General features: G+C 38.1%; 1 protein-coding gene across 2 annotated transcripts in view; it reads right to left on the bottom strand.

Annotated features, from left to right (window-relative positions):
- Positions 1-16,845, bottom strand: part of LOC149239483 (presequence protease 1, chloroplastic/mitochondrial-like) — a 177,101-nt gene extending 160,256 nt beyond the window's left edge. For both annotated transcript variants that reach the window (XM_089373430.1, XM_089373431.1), the window contains exon 1: positions 16,371-16,845. In XM_089373430.1, the coding sequence (XP_089229556.1) occupies positions 16,371-16,662 (292 nt within the window). In that variant the 5' untranslated portion in view covers positions 16,663-16,845. The remainder of the gene's footprint in view (positions 1-16,370) is intronic.
- Between the last annotated feature and the right edge of the window lie 303 nt (positions 16,846-17,148).

The following is a 17,148-nucleotide window of genomic DNA, read 5'->3' as shown; positions in this document are numbered from 1 at the left end:
CCTGGCTGGTGCCACATCTTGTGTCCTCTTGTCTTGGCTTGTCTTCTACTGTTTATGTTTATGTTCTATCTGCATTTTACTATCATGTTAATGTGATTGCTAAACTGGATATTGATATTGGGCTAATAAAGAAATTGAAGTAAAATTGCTCTAAAGCATACATAGAACATACCATTGTTACCTAAAATTAACAAAGTGTTAACATTGGCTCCAAATTGGGGGCAGTGTCCCCTTCCAAGACAATGACAACTCCTAGTCTCCATGCACTACATTAAACAAAGAACCTACAAGATTTGAAACTAAACTTTACTATGACCTTCTGACCCTTTTTCAATTCAAAACCTTGAGAAATAAAACTCCAAATAATGTTATATCATGTACATATCAAAATCAATTTCTTGCTTTGACTCGCACAACTCTGATCATGAAGAGCATGTCAAGGCAACACATATTATGATTTAATTCCAACACACACCAACTCAAAGCCATACATAAAACTAACTCAACCACTCACTCAGAAATTTCACACCTATCTAGACTATTGTTCAATCAAAAACCAGACCAAAAGTAATTGAATGAATTCAACCCCTAACCTAACCTAACAAAAACAATGATTCATCAATATAGCTAAACAACCAATGCAACCAATCATGCAATCAATTAATTCTACAAAGCTAATCATCATAAGAAAAATGTTAATTCAACCAATCATGCAATTGGCTACTTTGGAAAATTTTCTTCATTTGCTTGACTGTCAAACAACTGAATAAGGCTAGGGGTGGCAAGATTGGGGGGGTGATCTTACGCCCTAGAGGACAAGTAGAAGTATCTTTTGTTGGGTATTTAGGAGTGTCAACAAACAACCAAGCGGAAGCATATGATCTCCTATTGTTGATATTTGTAGCTCGGGCAAGTACTTCTGCTCAAGCCTAAGTGTCTAGGTGTGCAAAAGTTGCCCAAAGTCTCTTTAGGATACTTGCTCAATGTAATGTCCCTTATCAGGGGAATCCCTCAAATACAAGCAAACTCCAACCAGAGAAATAATAGTAGTGCAACATACAATAATGTATACATAGAATATAAGCAGATACTCGAAAAATGCAGAGAGAAATGCTAAGCCATTTTATTATACTGAGTAATGGAAAGAGTACAAGAGGTGATCAAACAGGTAGCACCTCCACTTGCACAAGGCAAGTGAAGAAATACACTGAGAATAGCAAGGGAATGGCCTCTCTCTGAACTGCATCCAAGTTGCTGGAGAACTGTTGTGCTGCTACTACTGCTGGAATCAAGTGAGGATTTGGGGCTGTTCCCCTCCTCAGAAAATGCTGAAACTCTGGAATCAACCTCTGCTCAATAAACCCAGAAAAGCCCAGAAAGATTTTCTAAAATAGCTGACCCCCGAAAATCACCCCCTTGGGGATCCACGCAATCCCTCAATGCTATGCGCTGCCCCTAAAGAGAATCCTCCAAAACTCCACCCGAAACTCTGCCAAAATCCTCCAATATGCAAGGGTTGATCTCTTGCTCAATCTCCAAGCTCAAATCCTCCACAAAAACCCAATCTGAAGCTCCTACCAAAAGAACTGCGTCCTTCCCTCTCACGACTGCGCAGTCATCCAAATACTCAGCTCCTCCTCAACTCCAGAAATCGCTCTTCCTGCAAAATACCGATGAAACTACCTTGCCCGAGCAAGCACTCAAAGTCCCCCGGGGCTAAGGGTGAGATCTCCGAATGGAGACACTCGATGCACTAAACAGTGCTACAGACAGGTTAAACAGCCAGCGTGCTCTAAGTCAAAGTGACTAGCTCAAATGCAACATAATCGAATGATCAAAATGAGAAGGCTCCTCTCTCCTTTATAGCGTTGGCCCCTCTCAAAACCCTAAGGCCCACCTCCTCCAACGTGGCCTCTCTCTTGCCACGTATTCCATCTGCGCAGTCCCTCCAAGTGTCTGCGTGGGCCCCTTCTCTACGTGGTCCTTGGGCCCCCTTGGCTCCCCTTTTAAGTTAAAACGTTGTGCTACTAGGGAGTGACTTTATTCATAAAGTGAGTTATGTCCCCCCTTCCTCACTTTTTTTTATTTATAACTAACTATAGAAGGCAAAATTGAGCAAAATCAAATATTCCAATTAGCCATGGCTAATTAGGAACATTACACTCAAGCATTAAGTAAGTTTCTATTAATTGTAAGTATATTCTATGCTTAGAGCAATTTATTTCAATTTTCACAGTTAGCTCAATATCTTTTCTAGATTAGCAATCACATCAGCATTAAAGTAAACTGCAGATAGAACATAAACATAAATCGCAAAAGACAAGCCAAGACAAGAGGACACAAGATGTGGCGCTAGCTAGGGACAAACCCCAATGTGGGGAAAACCTTGATCAATTCTTCTTATATGTTCTTCAATAGTTCAGCAGAGAGAGAGAGATAGTACGTTTACAACAAAAGTCAACACTTTGACTTATCTAGATAAGAGCATAGATCATCTCTAAGAAGATGATACATGAGATCAGTTGAAGACATGTTGCTTCAACTAATTCTCCAAGGTGACTTCTTCACCTATCGTTGTGCTGCATTTCGTCATCATGTTGCACCTCACCGTGCTACACCATGCTGCACCCATCATCACTATGCTACATCTCATCATGCTTCATTAATCATGACTATACCCATCACTGTACTGCATTATGTGCCATTGTTGCACCATGTTGCCATCCTGACCTATGTGTTGTTTGCATCTTGCTTGCTTGTTGTCCCTTGCTTGCTTGTTGTCCCTAGCATGCTTGTTGTCCTTAGCATGCTTGCTGTTGCATGCTAGCTGTCCCTTGCATGCTAGCTGTAACATTGCATGCTTGGTGTATTTGCTGCTAAGTACCATACAATTGTCCCAATGTTAGTTATTTGTCCCTTGCATGCTTCTCGCCTTTGGAGACAGATGCTCTCGTTGTTCCGGCACTTCCCGATAGTTCTGACTATTCCTGGCAGTTCCGACAGTTCCAACTGTTCCCAGCAGTTCCAGCTGTTCCCGACAGTTCTGGCTTCTACCCTCTGCGTCAGCTTTCCCGCCTGTTCCAGCAATTCCTGGCAGTTCGGCAATTCCGATTGTTCCGGCAATTCCGGCAATTCCCAGGAATTTTCCTGCTCCTACCCTCTGCTTCAGCTTTCTAGTTGTTCCGACAGTTTCTGCTATTCCCGACAGTTTCGGCTTTTCCCCAGCAGTTCTCAGCAGTTCTTGCTTCTCCCGACAGTTCCGGCTTCTGCCCCCTGGATTAGGGCAGCGTTATCCCTTAGGATCTCTCCTCCTACTAAAACCCAAAGACAAGTAGAGAGGAAGAGATCCAAGCGTGTTGAAATGACTTGAAGGCCACCTCTATTTACACTAAAATGTTGAGCACAAGTGGGATTTATTTGGTCGTTGACCGACCTTGACAAATTGTCCCATAACACAAATAAATTCATATCTCCATGAATACTTATCGGAATCGAATGATCTTTAGATCAATCCTACACCTCTCGATGAGAAGGATCCAAGAAAAATATCAGCTTCCATTAATAAGATGACCCACATGGAGTTTGGCCCTCGTTGCCAATTTTAACAGTTTCTTTTGTAACTTAGCCTAAGTCTAACTTAGGGAAAGCACATAATTAATTATGTTGCCTACAAAGCAAAACAAACTTAGAAAAAATAAAGTATTTACTTTAGTGATCATGTTTTAATCCCAACCATTGATCTCAAGTGAGGTGATATCTAATCTCGGCCATCCATCACTTCAGAAATTAGAATTAGGGGTTTAGCTCAATCAAAGATTATAAAAACAAGGCTAAGGAGAGGAGAGACACACCACACAGCAACACAAGATTGAGAGAGGCATCTTAGTGACAAGGTGAGAGAAGGATTTCCACTCAAGTGTGTCGAGTCCGAGGAAGGTGCAAGGGAGGCAACGAGGAGATCTAGATCAGCCAAGTTTAAGGCTTAATCCATTAGATCAAATTCAATTGTTGTATCAGTATGTATTTTCCTTAGATTGGGCCATTTTGCCAATAACGGAGCCCAAGTAGGTTTTGAGATCAATATTAATGATGAACTGTTCATTGGGCAGAATTTGTGTGTTTGTCATGAGTTAGATTGGTTAACCTCTTCTACCAGTTATTTATGTTAATACCTTAGTTGTGCTTTTATTGAATAAATGTGATCTACTAGGAATTAATTATCAAATTGCTAGGGTAAGAGAATTTAACAACTACCAGGTATAATTCAAGCTAAGGCTTTAAATATTTAGAATCTAATCATAGTTCAATATTCTAAAATTATTATCTCCCACCTCATTAAAAAATCTAACCCAGGATAGGTAAATTAAAAGCAATTCTAAATAGAATCAGACTTCATCGCAAGCATATAAGGCATTACTATGTCTTCCATGTATTAAGATAAAACAATCAGTAAGCAGATTTAATGGCCAACAAAGAAATCGAGAGGGAAGCCAAATCCTTAATTGTCAATGAACAAGAATCCTTTTTTTCCTATACTATAGCATATTGATGAGGGCTATAAAGTTTACTATGGATGGACACCAGGTGACCTTAAATAGTACAACAAGACATGCAAGAATTTTGTATCTAGCGTTTTGTACCTTATGGGAAGTATCCTTCCAACCGTGGGATTGGATTCAAGATTGGGCTTTGGCAAGAATGACAAGTACAAGCATCATGATCAGTCAAGGTGGTAATAGCCCCATGATTGTATCTTGTCTCATGTGGGGCATTTAATTCGAACAATCGTGAGAGGGTAATCCACCTTCAATGGTGGTTGTGTGATGGAAAGTATCATATTGCAATATGTGATGGCATGGCGAGTTGAACGTTAAAATGTGGGAATGGTGGATTTGAATGGTAGGTTGGCGGCTTAGGCTGAGGTCGCAATTCAATTCCATTATCCTTTGGTGCATGGTAAATTTGGTGAGGACAAAGCAAGGACAACATTGCAATATAACAAGACCGAAGGTAAGTTGTAGCAAGGTAAACAATAAAGAGATTAATTTAAATCCATTTGAGGTATGTTATTTTGAAGTTGTTAGAAGGCTTGAGAGAGGTTCTGATTAGGACACAATTAATAGCCATCTTCTTAGTAGCTTGTCTATTGGAGAAACAGTCATGGTATTTCCTTTTGTACTTCGTGGTCGTGGGAGATATCTAACCAGGTCCTTTGATAGTCATCGACTTTTGAGTGTTATGTTCGACAAAGGGAAGGTGCCTGTGTAGGTAGTTATGGACCCTCGGAACACTGAATGTGGATTTGGTTTAGTGTCTGAGGCCATGAACAACCAAAACTTGCAGTGATCAAAATTTGGTTAAGACTCTAGCTACCACTTATTAGTATGGACAATAGAAAATTAGATTAAAAATATTGTTCATAAAAACTAGGAGATAGAGAATGAGTAGCTTCAATCAAATTTTGCAGCTCCAACTCCGACATAACCAAATTGTTTCTAGTCTGACTTTTGCAATGAGGAAGTTAATAGAACATAGTATGTAATGTTGGAAAATGTAACTATGTTCAGTCTTCAATAATGTACTTGAGTCATCAAGTAATGTACTTGTCAAAAGAATAAAGAAAAGAATTTTTATTATTACTATTGTGATTTATTAAAGCATGGGTTTCATGCTTGGGTCACCACGTTTTAGGTCAAAGTCCCCATTGAGGACTTCTAGGATTTATTCTGAGTCTATAGAGTCATTGTACATTTAAAGAGACCCTTCTTGGGCTTTTGAATCATGTAAAAAGGTTAAGCATTGAGTCACATAAGAATTATGTAACCTCCACAACATGCCAGCCTAAGGAACCTATTCGACCCACAAGAAGCCTATAAAAGCAAGCTCATCGAATTCATTTGGAGCATCATTCTCTCACAAGTTCAAATTCCCTTGTAGCTGGGAAGAAGTGCGAAAATCTCTTGTAGTTGGACTGAGGTGTGAAGTTCTCTTGTAGCTGGGAAAAGGTGCGAAGTTTGTTGCCGGGAACCTGAAGTGAATGTGAGTTTGGGGAAGTCTAAGGAGAGAAGGAAAATCGAAATTTTGGTGTCTCTCTCTCTGTTTCGTGTCCCGTATTGAGAGATCGAAGTCTTCCAAGTTTCACTATTGTCAGAAGCTGTCAATTGCCATAATTTATTGCCTAGACGGAGTTGCTAGAAAAAGGTCGAAATTCTAGGAGGCTGACTTGGTGTGGAGGGAAGCTCTAGTCTTGGTCTAGGGTGAAGAGTCTCAAAGAATACTATTGAAGGAAGAATTATCTTGAATTTTTTTCCCTAGCATGTGCCTACATCTGGTGTCTATTGTTTTATGCATTGTTGGTTTTCATAATTGCTTGATGAACTAAAGAAAGAAGATATAAAGAATCGTAATAATAAGAAACATCACAAGTAATTATCAAGAACAAGAAAATATTTTTGCCTTTCTGATTTTCTAACATGGTATTAGAGCTTTGGTGAAGAAGGAAGTAAAAAGGCAGTCTCAAGCACTTGATCAAGGAACCATTCAAAGGGACTATCTCCGGGAAGGAATCTATTATATTCAAGGAAGATGTCTATCTCAATCAAGGGTGAGAACAAACTTGAAGGAGCCTCTAACTTCACGTCCTGGAAGAAGAGGAATGACCTAATCCTTGAAAAAATTACTGGACTTAGTAAGAGGAAATGTAAAGAAGCTTACAAAAGAAGCCATTGATGCCGACAAGCAAAATACAAGGAATTAGAATTGGTGGCCATGACCCTGATGGTAGAAGGGATAAAGGACAATCTCGTCCCATTCATAGCTAACATCAATCACGCTCAAGAAATGTATGAAGCCTTGTCGAAGCTATTTACTATTAAGAACATTGGACAAGCAACAAGTTTGAAGAATGAGCTGAGGATTACGAAGATGACTAAAGAAGATACTGTGGCAACCTTCTTTGTGAAGATAGCTAGACTTAGGGATGATCTCTTGGCCATCGATGAGATTGTTCCGGACAAAGAACTTGTGATCACTGCTCTATTAGGATTGCCACCCTCTTAGGGTGCATTTTTTGCAGCTCTTAACAGTTAGAAGGTAGCTCCGACCTTTGAAGAATTATGGACCGCCTGCAGTCAAGAAGAACTAAGGATCTCTATGGTTACCAATCCTGAAGGAGTATCAAATGCATACATTGCTCATCATAAAGGAAAGAGATCGAAGGGACCAAGGAAGAAAGTTGACATGTCCAAGATAGAGTGTTATCAATGTCATAAGAAGGGTCACTACAAGAGTGATTGTCTCGAGAATCCAAAGAATAAGAAGAGAGGAAGGGATCAAGCCAACTTTGCTGAAGAAGGAGACTCAAAGAAAGTCAAGCCCGAAGAACCCGACATTAAATACTTACACTATTAAGTCCTTTGCTTGTAGCTTTATATATCTTGTTTTATATGTTTTAGAATTTATAAGTTTTTTATATATTTTGGGAAAAACATTTTTGTATTGTTTTTATAAGTTTGTAGGTATCCCTGAAGCTTTCGAGGGAGCCCCCAACAACTCCCTAAGATAAGTATCTCATGTCTTTTCAGTTTTGGGTTCATGTATTCATTTTGTTCTGATTATATAAATACTAATCACCTTTCTCCCTCTATTGTCTTGATTAGGAAAGAAATATGCAAGGAGTATGAAAGAGGATCTCCCAAGACAAGGTTGGTCAAGAAAGAAAGGTATGTTTTAAATACATTGATTGAAAGGATTATTCATTTGATAATCTATTACTAACATTGTTATATTGAATCATAGTTATTCTTGTTTTGGGTGATCATCTCTTGATAAATCTACCCACCCCACTCGTATTCTCGACTGACTATGTAGAACCCTAAACAGGTTCTGGAAAAACCTTGACCGAAGGGTATGCTAATGTGAATGTCTTAAACCCTAAGTTGCTTAGGGATATTGTGAAATGTTGTTTGAAGTTTTTATTGATAATGTCATGTTTGGGATTTTGATCTGATCGGGAAAACCTAACTTGTTAGGGTGGAATGATAAGATCTAAAAATCCTGAACCCTTGAAGTTTTGGTAATGTTGGTTTTGCTTTGTTTCTACATTGAAACCCTAGCTCATTTGAGTTTGGTGAAATCTATGAGCAATAACCTTATATTGCCTTAGAAATTTTTTTGGTTTGGATGTGTTTGTCTTATCAAACCCTAATGTAATCAAAATTGTTGTATTTGATATTGATGTGAAGATGGGTTTGACCAACACATGATGTGAAAAGTCTTTGCACAATGATGAATTCTAGGCATGTATGGATATGTCCTTTTGGTTGATACCCTAGCTTGCTCAGATGTATTAATGTTGTTGGACATATGATATGCTTATGAATGATTATGAATTCCTAGATATTTGTGTGTTGACCTAGTCATTGATGGTCATAAGTCCTAGGATTTAATGGAAGTCCTTGTCAGAAATTCTAGGATGATGATATTTGGAAATCTAGGGTTTTGAAGCTAAACCCTAGTGAAGTTAAATTGTCTAGTATGTGTGATATAACAATCTGAAATCTATATAGATGATTGTTGGAAAATGAAAATCTAGGGTTTGGCAGTTAAATCCTAGTAGTAACATTGTCTAGTGTGTGTAATATAACAATCTGAGATCTATGTATTTATTATTTAATGATTGTTGAGATTGTGAAAATGGAATTCTATGGTTTTGGAGTTAAACCTTAGTCAAAGCAAAATCCCTGGAATATGATTTGTGTAAGATTGTTGAAGTTGTGAAAATGGAATTCTAGAGTTTTGGAGTTAAACCTTAGTTGAAGGAGAAATCTCTAATGAATAATGACTATATGATAATTTGAGATTTGTGAAAGATTGTTGAATTTTGAGATTTTGGTTGAGATTGATGGTTGATCGAAAATATAGGGTTTGCAACTAACCCTAGTGGTAGCTAGTCATGTTAGTGACTGATTAAAATTCTAGGGGTTGGAACTAACCCTAGTGGAAGTTGGTCATGTTAATGACTAAGCTGTGATTGACTTTGATTGATTCGTTTGTATGAAATCTAGGATTTGTATAAATCTCTAGTGAGAAGTCTAACATATGAATTTTGAAAGATTGTTAGATGCCTTATAGATCTATATTTGTGTGAATTGTTTCTAGGGTTTGCTATATGTTGAAGGAAGATATGTCATACCATTGGAAGAAACATTGAAACCCTAGATGGAATGAAAAGTGTTATGAAGTAGTCTAGGGTTTATGACAAAGTCCCTAGCAAGATGTTGAAGAGTATATGTCTCTTGTTTATAATTAAGTTTGGGTATCTGATATGTATAAAGTTGAAATGCTTTCGTCATTCTGAAATGGCTAACATCATGCTTCTATAGATTTGATTGTACTTGTTATTTAAGTTGCGCAGGTATACAATCTTCAACTTAGTGAAGATGCTCAATGTGACAAGCATGATGAGGATGGTAATAACTCTGATAAAATGGTTGGAAGCCTCGAAAGATTCTCTGATGACGAAAAGAAGAAGTTGATCTCCCTAAAGTAAGAGGAAGCCTGAATAAAAGAGATCTTCCCAAGATTAAGAGGGAGTTCGGATAAAGAGATGCTTTCTGGTTGAGAGGGAGGGCATAGCTTGATGTTAAATGAAGAATGTATTTTAGAGGATATGTCGTTGTATAGGAAGTAAGAAGGAAAACATATGATTAAGGAATCTTTTGTCGAAGATTCGGTTGATAGTCCTACTATGGAAAGTTAAGAAGCAACATCAAAGTCGTCTGAAAGACCTCGGAGGTTTGTATTTGATTATGTAAATGTGAAAGTATACTATTGATTGAGGTTGTGTTTGTACAGGCGAATCTCTTGAAGTTTTGGATAGCACGTTGGTTTCCAATCAATTTGATTGGGAGAGATTAGTCATTCTTGATATGCTGGATCAAGGGGTGTTGAGGCTTTGTGAGTGAAGCATTGCCTCAGAGGACATCTGGCCGAAACATTGTGTTGATGTCTAGAAGATGGAAAAGTGGTGTTAGTTATTGAGCTTTGTTGGGTACACACCTGGGTTTTTGGGTTGATGGTTAGCAAGTAAGCCTGAGGGTACCTAAAGGGGTTGAAAGCTTGAGTCCATCTTAGTCCCACTTGAATAGATTACCTTGGTCAGGAATCTAGTCCATGGCATTGCGGTGCCTAAACTATTGAGTGATTGTTTGGATAGATTGCTTTGGTCAAGAATCTAGTCCATGGCATTGCGGTGCCTAAACTGTTGAGTTTCATGCTTGGGTCACCATGTTTTAGGTCAAAGTCCCCATTGAGGACTTCTAAGATTTATTCTGAGTCTATAGAGTCATTGTACATTTAAGGAGACCCTTCTTGGGCTTTTGAAACATGTAAAAAGGTTAAGTATTGAGTCAAATATGAATTATGTAACCACCACACCATGTCGGCCTAAGAGAAGATCAAGTCGGCCTAAGAAACCTATTTGACCCCACAAGAAGCCTATAAAAGCAAGCTCATTGAATTCATTTGGAGCATCATTCTCTCACAAGTTCAAATTCTCTTGTAGTTGGGAAGAAGTGCGAAAATATCTTGTAAATAGGCTAAAGTGCGAAGTTCTCTTGTAGCTGGGAAAAGGTACGAAGTCTGTTGCCGGGAAGCCAAAGTGAATGCGAATTTGGAGAAGTCTAACGAGAGAAGGATAATCGAAACTTTGGTATGTCTCTCTCTTTGTTTCGTGTCCCAGATTGGGAGATCGAAGTCTTCCAAGTTTCACTGTTGCCGGAAGCTACTAGTTGTGGTAAGTTGCTGCCTAGTCGAAGTTGCTGCAAAAGGGTCGAAATTCTGGGAGGTTGACTTGGTGTGGAGGGAAGGTCTGGTCTTGGTCTAGGGTGAAGAGTCTCAAAGAATACTATTGAAAGGAAGAATTATCTTGACTGAGGTTTTCCCCTCCAGGGGGGTTTTTCCTTAACATGTGCCTACATCTGGTGTCTATTGTTTTATGTGCTACTGCTTTTGGTAATTGCTTAATGAACTAAAGAAAGAAGATATAAAGAATCGTAATAATAAGAAACATCATAAGTAATTATCAAGAACAAGAAAATATTTTTGCCTTTCTGATTTTCTAACATGCAATTCCAAAGGGCAGATGATGAGACCGTTGGTATTCGCCATTAGATGGAGCTTCTACAGCAATGCTTGGATCGACTTCAACAAAATTATCCCTCTTCGGGTAACTCTATTAGCCACAACATTTTAGAAATACCTTATCTAAATGCCTTTGTTCACAATCAAGAAAATGAGGAAAATCTAAAAGAAGAAATTATTATTAATGGTGGCTTTGTTAATGTTAATTGATGCAAATAGATGTTATAGATTTTTAGGCTCTTTCTGGAGGATTTATACATCACAATTTTTTTTAACTCTAGTGGATTAGTCTTCATGTCTTTTTGAATCCAAGCATCTGAAAAAGGATGACAGATATTGCCTGAAACACTTCATATTTGTACTAATGTCGTATTGTTGTGCCCCCAAGCACAAATTTTAACATAAATATTTACAATTACCATTAAAAAAATGAATAAGGTTGTTGGTTATTCAGTACAATGTTTTAAAACTCGAACTTGAACTCAAAATCAATCAAGGGTTAGCTCAAACTCGAACTGATCTAATTTCACTAAGTCAGTTTAATAAAAAATACATAAAATATTTAAATTTTAATGAAAACAATATATTTTAACGAATCCAAAAAAAATTATGAATAAATGAGCAAGAACATTTAAATGACGAGCAGTGTTCCACCTCCACTTCTGTTGGGATCCTCATCATTAGTATCCCCATTTGCCTCTTCTCTAGCCTTTGCCTCTACCTCAATCCTCTAGAGACATCAGTCAAAACCACCTAGTTTTGATGAAAATGCCTAATCCAAGCCTTAAAACATAATAGAAAAAGCTTGTGTCTACTCAATGATTTTGATTTGGGTGAAGAGTAAATTTTTGCTAAAGCCATGACAGAGAAGTTCCACAATCAAACCCACCAATATCAAGGTACGGCTTGGTACTCTCCATTAAATGCCATTCCCATACCCTCATACTGATAGAATCCAATGAAATTGTCGCAATCCTACCAATCCTAAAATCCTAAAAACTATTATGTCCTAAATTTTGAATGGGATATGAAATTCTACTTTCTACATATAAAGCTCGATGAGGTTGGAACCACTCTCAAACATCCTAAAATAATTAATGGTAATGTTAAAATTTTAAGTATGCTTTTACTTCAAGAATTTATATTACCACCAGCATTTTTGGTTCGAACGTGTGAGGCAATATGAGAGTCCTCCAAGACAATACATTGGTAGGGTTTAGGAGTTTGACTTTTTGGGTTTTTATAAAAAAGTTGAATTTTGCTTGTTGAGTCTGCCATGGTGGGGTCCAATAGCTACTTGGCGGAGTGAGTACGAACTCAGTCGAGCAAGGCCAGTTTGATACCAAACCAGTCAAGTTAGGCTTTGACTCGACTAGTTCGATACCAAATTGACCATCCAAACCGAGCAAAAGGCCAAGTCGATATGGTCGCCAGTCAACTTCGTCGAGTTGATCAAGTCCAAGTCAATTCAGACTGCTTTTTCATTTGCATGTTTGGTAAGTTGGCAAAGCTCTCCTCCGTAGCTGGCAATACTGAGCATTTTTCGGTCGTTGAGGCCATTGAGTAATGAATTCTGGGAGCTTTACAAAGGCTGTGGAGCATATCAATGGGAAGGAATATAGCTTGGACTTAAGATAAGTGAATTTACTCCATGTCATATGAGTTAGTATGACTGTATGAGTTAGTATCAGTTAGTATGTCACACTATCTGAGACCAAGAGTGGTCATTCCTCCAATTCTAGAACACAACTATACCATAAAAATCAATTCATAAACAAATCAGAATATCAATCTGACATAAGAACAAATCACCTTTTTCGAGGACACCAAAATCACCTGGGCATCACATCTTTTGAGACCCTCCCACAGCTCCCACTCAAAGCGAACTGATCTCTCTAGAATCCTAGAAGATTTCTGTGAACATGCTCTATTACCATGTTAAATTTCAGATCATGGCAAACAGATTCTGCTTTAAACCTACAATCCAGGAAGCTTCAAACCTAATCACCAATGAAAACAGTAAATTCTAAACACTGTAAACTACAAACACATCACACTGAAATATGAGCACCAAGGACACAAATGTGAACTCTCAGACCTGTGTCTGTACTTTATTGACTGGAAGAAATAAAAAACTCTGGCCCAAAATCATAACTGCTCATCACTTGCTCTGTCAAAAAAACTGAAGGAATACAATCACCTAGTCTGCATTCTTTTATAGATGAAGAAAGCAAGGGTTTTACAAATTTAGAAATCCTAAATTTAGCCTAGTATAGTGCACCCAAAATAGCTAATGGAGGTTGCCCAAATAGAAGTGCCCAACTGCTAGAGCATTTAGCACATAAAAGCATGTGCAACCTCCTAGGGATCAGCACCCTCCTCCTAGACTAGAAAAAGCACATGAAAAAGGATAACTATTCTAATTCTGGAAAAAACCAGTCAATGACCTACACAAGCACTTTTCTCAAAAAAGAAAAGCAAGCCTAGAAGATAGACACTGCCTAAAAGGCTGAAAATAGCTTCAACTTCTGCCTCTATATATTGCACCTCATAGAGGCTCTCGCCACCACTGCTCTACGCTCATTCTGTACACAGAACCAGCAGAAACACAACATGCTGTAGAGACACAGCAACCAAGCAAGGAGAAAATATCTAACAGTAGTAGCATAAAGAAAGCCAACATTTGAATACTTAAAATAATGTCCTTCCAAAGAAGAGTTATTTGTTCAGCCATTAACAAGTAAAATTCTGTAGTAAGGACATATGGCACACAAATCCCTTATAAAATTGATAACTATATACACTAAAAGTTTAGAGACCAGCATCAATAAAGGCTTAAAAATTACATGAAATCAATGATCAAGACTCCAGTGCCCAATGTTACTTGGTGATTCAAAATATTGGAGAACAATGCATGCTATGAAAGAGGTATAAACAGGGTAGCCAAGCTGCCCAGGTGTTGGGGCAGGTTCAGATGCAATTGCACCAATTTTGAACTATGGATGTAAAAGGTGCAGGGCAGAGATGTGTCACTTATATATACATGCATATTTTTATAAGTAAACTTATATAAAAAAAAAAAGTAAAATAATATTTAATAAGATAATGACAATATCATAATCATGTTACCAACTTCGCATTCATGATTTAATTTTTAAATTTTCAGATTTAATGATTTGGCCTTTAATCCTTTGGTTATTAAACTTAGCAGAAACTACGAAACACACTCAATGGCATTTACTCATGAGACAAAAATCAAGGGTGATCTGTCCCTAATCAGTAACACCTACAATTGAGTTTTCTTCATGCTCTGCATCCTCGAGATCCTTAGTCAAGACCAATGTTGTCGGACTTGGGAGTCTTTTAAGACTCGGCTGGCCTGTGACTCGAGAAGACTCGCCAACTCTTTTCAGATTCAATACAGATAAAAATGTTCAAAATATAATCTGGCAAGTGGGGAATGTGACAGAAGAGACTCCAAGAGTTACTCGTACCAGCGGTGACTCGGCAAGACTCGTCCAAACTTGGGAGTCCAAGAAGATAATCCTCTCTCTCAAGTTCTGCCTCATATGTTGGGTCCATAACTACAGGTAACTCCATAGAGTCACTAGTTGGATCTCATTGACCACACCTGGCATCATTTGTGAACCGGTCCCATTTCTTAGAAGGGCATTCCTGCCCTGGGCCTTTCAAAGCAAGAAGATGAAAGGTACTATCATAGTATAAAATAATAAATGTAAACAATTTTTTCTTCTTTATTGATTGGGATCTTATTGTGTGAATAAAACTATAGGTACTCCAAGTCCTCTCACAAGCTAGGGACTTCGAATGCATAAAGCAAATCCTTATAACTCTTGGGCATGCGGATTATGATTTTGCCACCGATCTATTGGATCTTTGCTACAATTCCTGTCTCACAAAACCTCAATTGTGGCAAACTCACCTCCTCGGGAGAAAATTGGACAAAATAAGTTTGCTTGAGGGATGCTCATCTGAATCTAGACCATAAATCTTATTTACTGCTGTCATGAATCCATTCATGACCTATTTGTCATTAAAAGGAGGCTTCAATCTCATACCATTTTGGATTCAAGGCATAAGATGTGAAGAGGTCTATTCAGTCTCTTTCATCACCCATGTATAAATTGTTCTAATTCTGGATATAGGTTGATCTCTTTTATTTGTAAAGGCTTTAAGTTTTGACCTCACGCAATGTTTTTAATGTTTTACCTAAATATGGATTATATATATCTGCATAGTAGATCATATCACATATTGGTTCGAAAAAGCATGAAACTATGCAAGGCCACCCTATAACACTCTGTTAGGGGTCACCCCAAAGTGATAGGCGTATCTGCCTATTATTATGGAGCTAAATGCCCCAATAAGAAACTAACGATGTACCCATCAGAGTGGATGTACGCTAAAGTCTATCAACGTGACACATGTTGCATCCCCTAAGAGGTTGGGGTGTATCGTCCACACCTGAGTGCAGGATAGATTCCCCCATGCGTGCAGCCAATCTGGGGTGCATGCACCTTCACTAGTTAGGGTAGAAACTACATATAACTTGTCATTAGTGACCCGAAATTTAATAATGTAGACAAGATTAGGTGTAGCTTAAGGACATACTGCATGAAATGACATCTTGAATAAATGTAAACAAAGTATTTTTTATGTGATGATTCATTATTTATATGAATAGTTTTTTGAGGTACCCCTAAAGCACTGTAAAAAGAAGTTCGAGAAACAAAGAAATGGATCCCGCTAAAAATTATAATTACATAACAAGCTTCAGAGTTGCTTTAAAAGGGTTGGAAAATCATGAATTTAATGTAATTAAACTTAAGATTAGCCCAGTATAGTAAAATTCAAATTTACACTCGAATAAAAATTCAGAATTTGCGCTTAAGCAGAAATATCCCTCGTTGCAGTGGAATTAAACATGTCTGATCCTGTCAAGAACAAAAATATTGCGTTGAAGACGACTTCTATTATATTTTTGAAATGTTTACAAACTGTACATTGTAGTATTTTTGGCTCTCAAGTGGCCTATTAGAGGCCAACAAAAAACTGGCTAATCACATAAAAATTCGATCTTTGAAGAGTGTTTAGTTTTCTGTCAGTAAATGCGACCACTAAAACTGCTACAGCAGAAGCAGAATGCATTCATTGACGTTAAAGCTGCCTCATTTATTTCTATTGGTTGCAGGAATACGAAGGATTACCGGAAGGAGGGGCTGGTGGCGAAGTCACGACGGCTCGTGGAGAAACAGAAATGGCCCTCTGCGACTGTGAATAAAACCCTCCTCTCATCGGACCAACAACCTCCCATGGAGCCACTCTTCTCACGCCACTCAATGTGGACGACGACAATCTTTTCTCCTCTCCATTCAAAAATCGACCAGACTTGGACTGAAATAATCTACTGCGAGCACACCGATAACAAGGAGCAGTATAGGCTTTGCCTGGGACTGAAAGGGAGAACGAGAATGACCTGAGAAGAGCCACTCTTTCCATAGCTCTCTCTGTGATTACTGCTGCTCCTGCCCTTCCTCTTTCGGGTTGAATATAGAGCCCTTAAATAGTGAGAAAGAGATAGAGGCATGGACTAGAAGACATCCATACACGGTACCAACGACGCATCTCGTTCTCCACCAGACATTTAACCTTCTAGCTAATAGAATAGGGGTATTTGCTCACGCAACTTCAGAAGGACGAGGAGGAAATCCAAGATCATGTACACAATAAAGTGTGGTCGTTAACCTTGAACATAGAGTTGTCAACATAACATGGTTGTTCACAATTTCAAAATGACAAGTTTGTCACATCCTCTACTCTTATCTTTTTTCACACTCTACATAGTTGTGGGTAAGTGTGTTACATTTTATTTTTATCTTTTTATGAGAGGAACATAGATGATAAGTTTGTTATTTTTTAAGAGAGTTAGTTTCCATAGTTGTGGGTAAGTGTGTTACATTTTACTTTTATCTTTTTATGAGAGGA

This window comes from Pinus tabuliformis, chromosome 8, assembly GCF_031772625.1.
Source record: "Pinus tabuliformis cultivar Carrire ecotype Pingquan chromosome 8, CPIR1, whole genome shotgun sequence".
Taxonomy (NCBI): domain Eukaryota; kingdom Viridiplantae; phylum Streptophyta; class Pinopsida; order Pinales; family Pinaceae; genus Pinus; species Pinus tabuliformis.
This window is presented reverse-complemented; position numbering and strand designations above follow the sequence as displayed.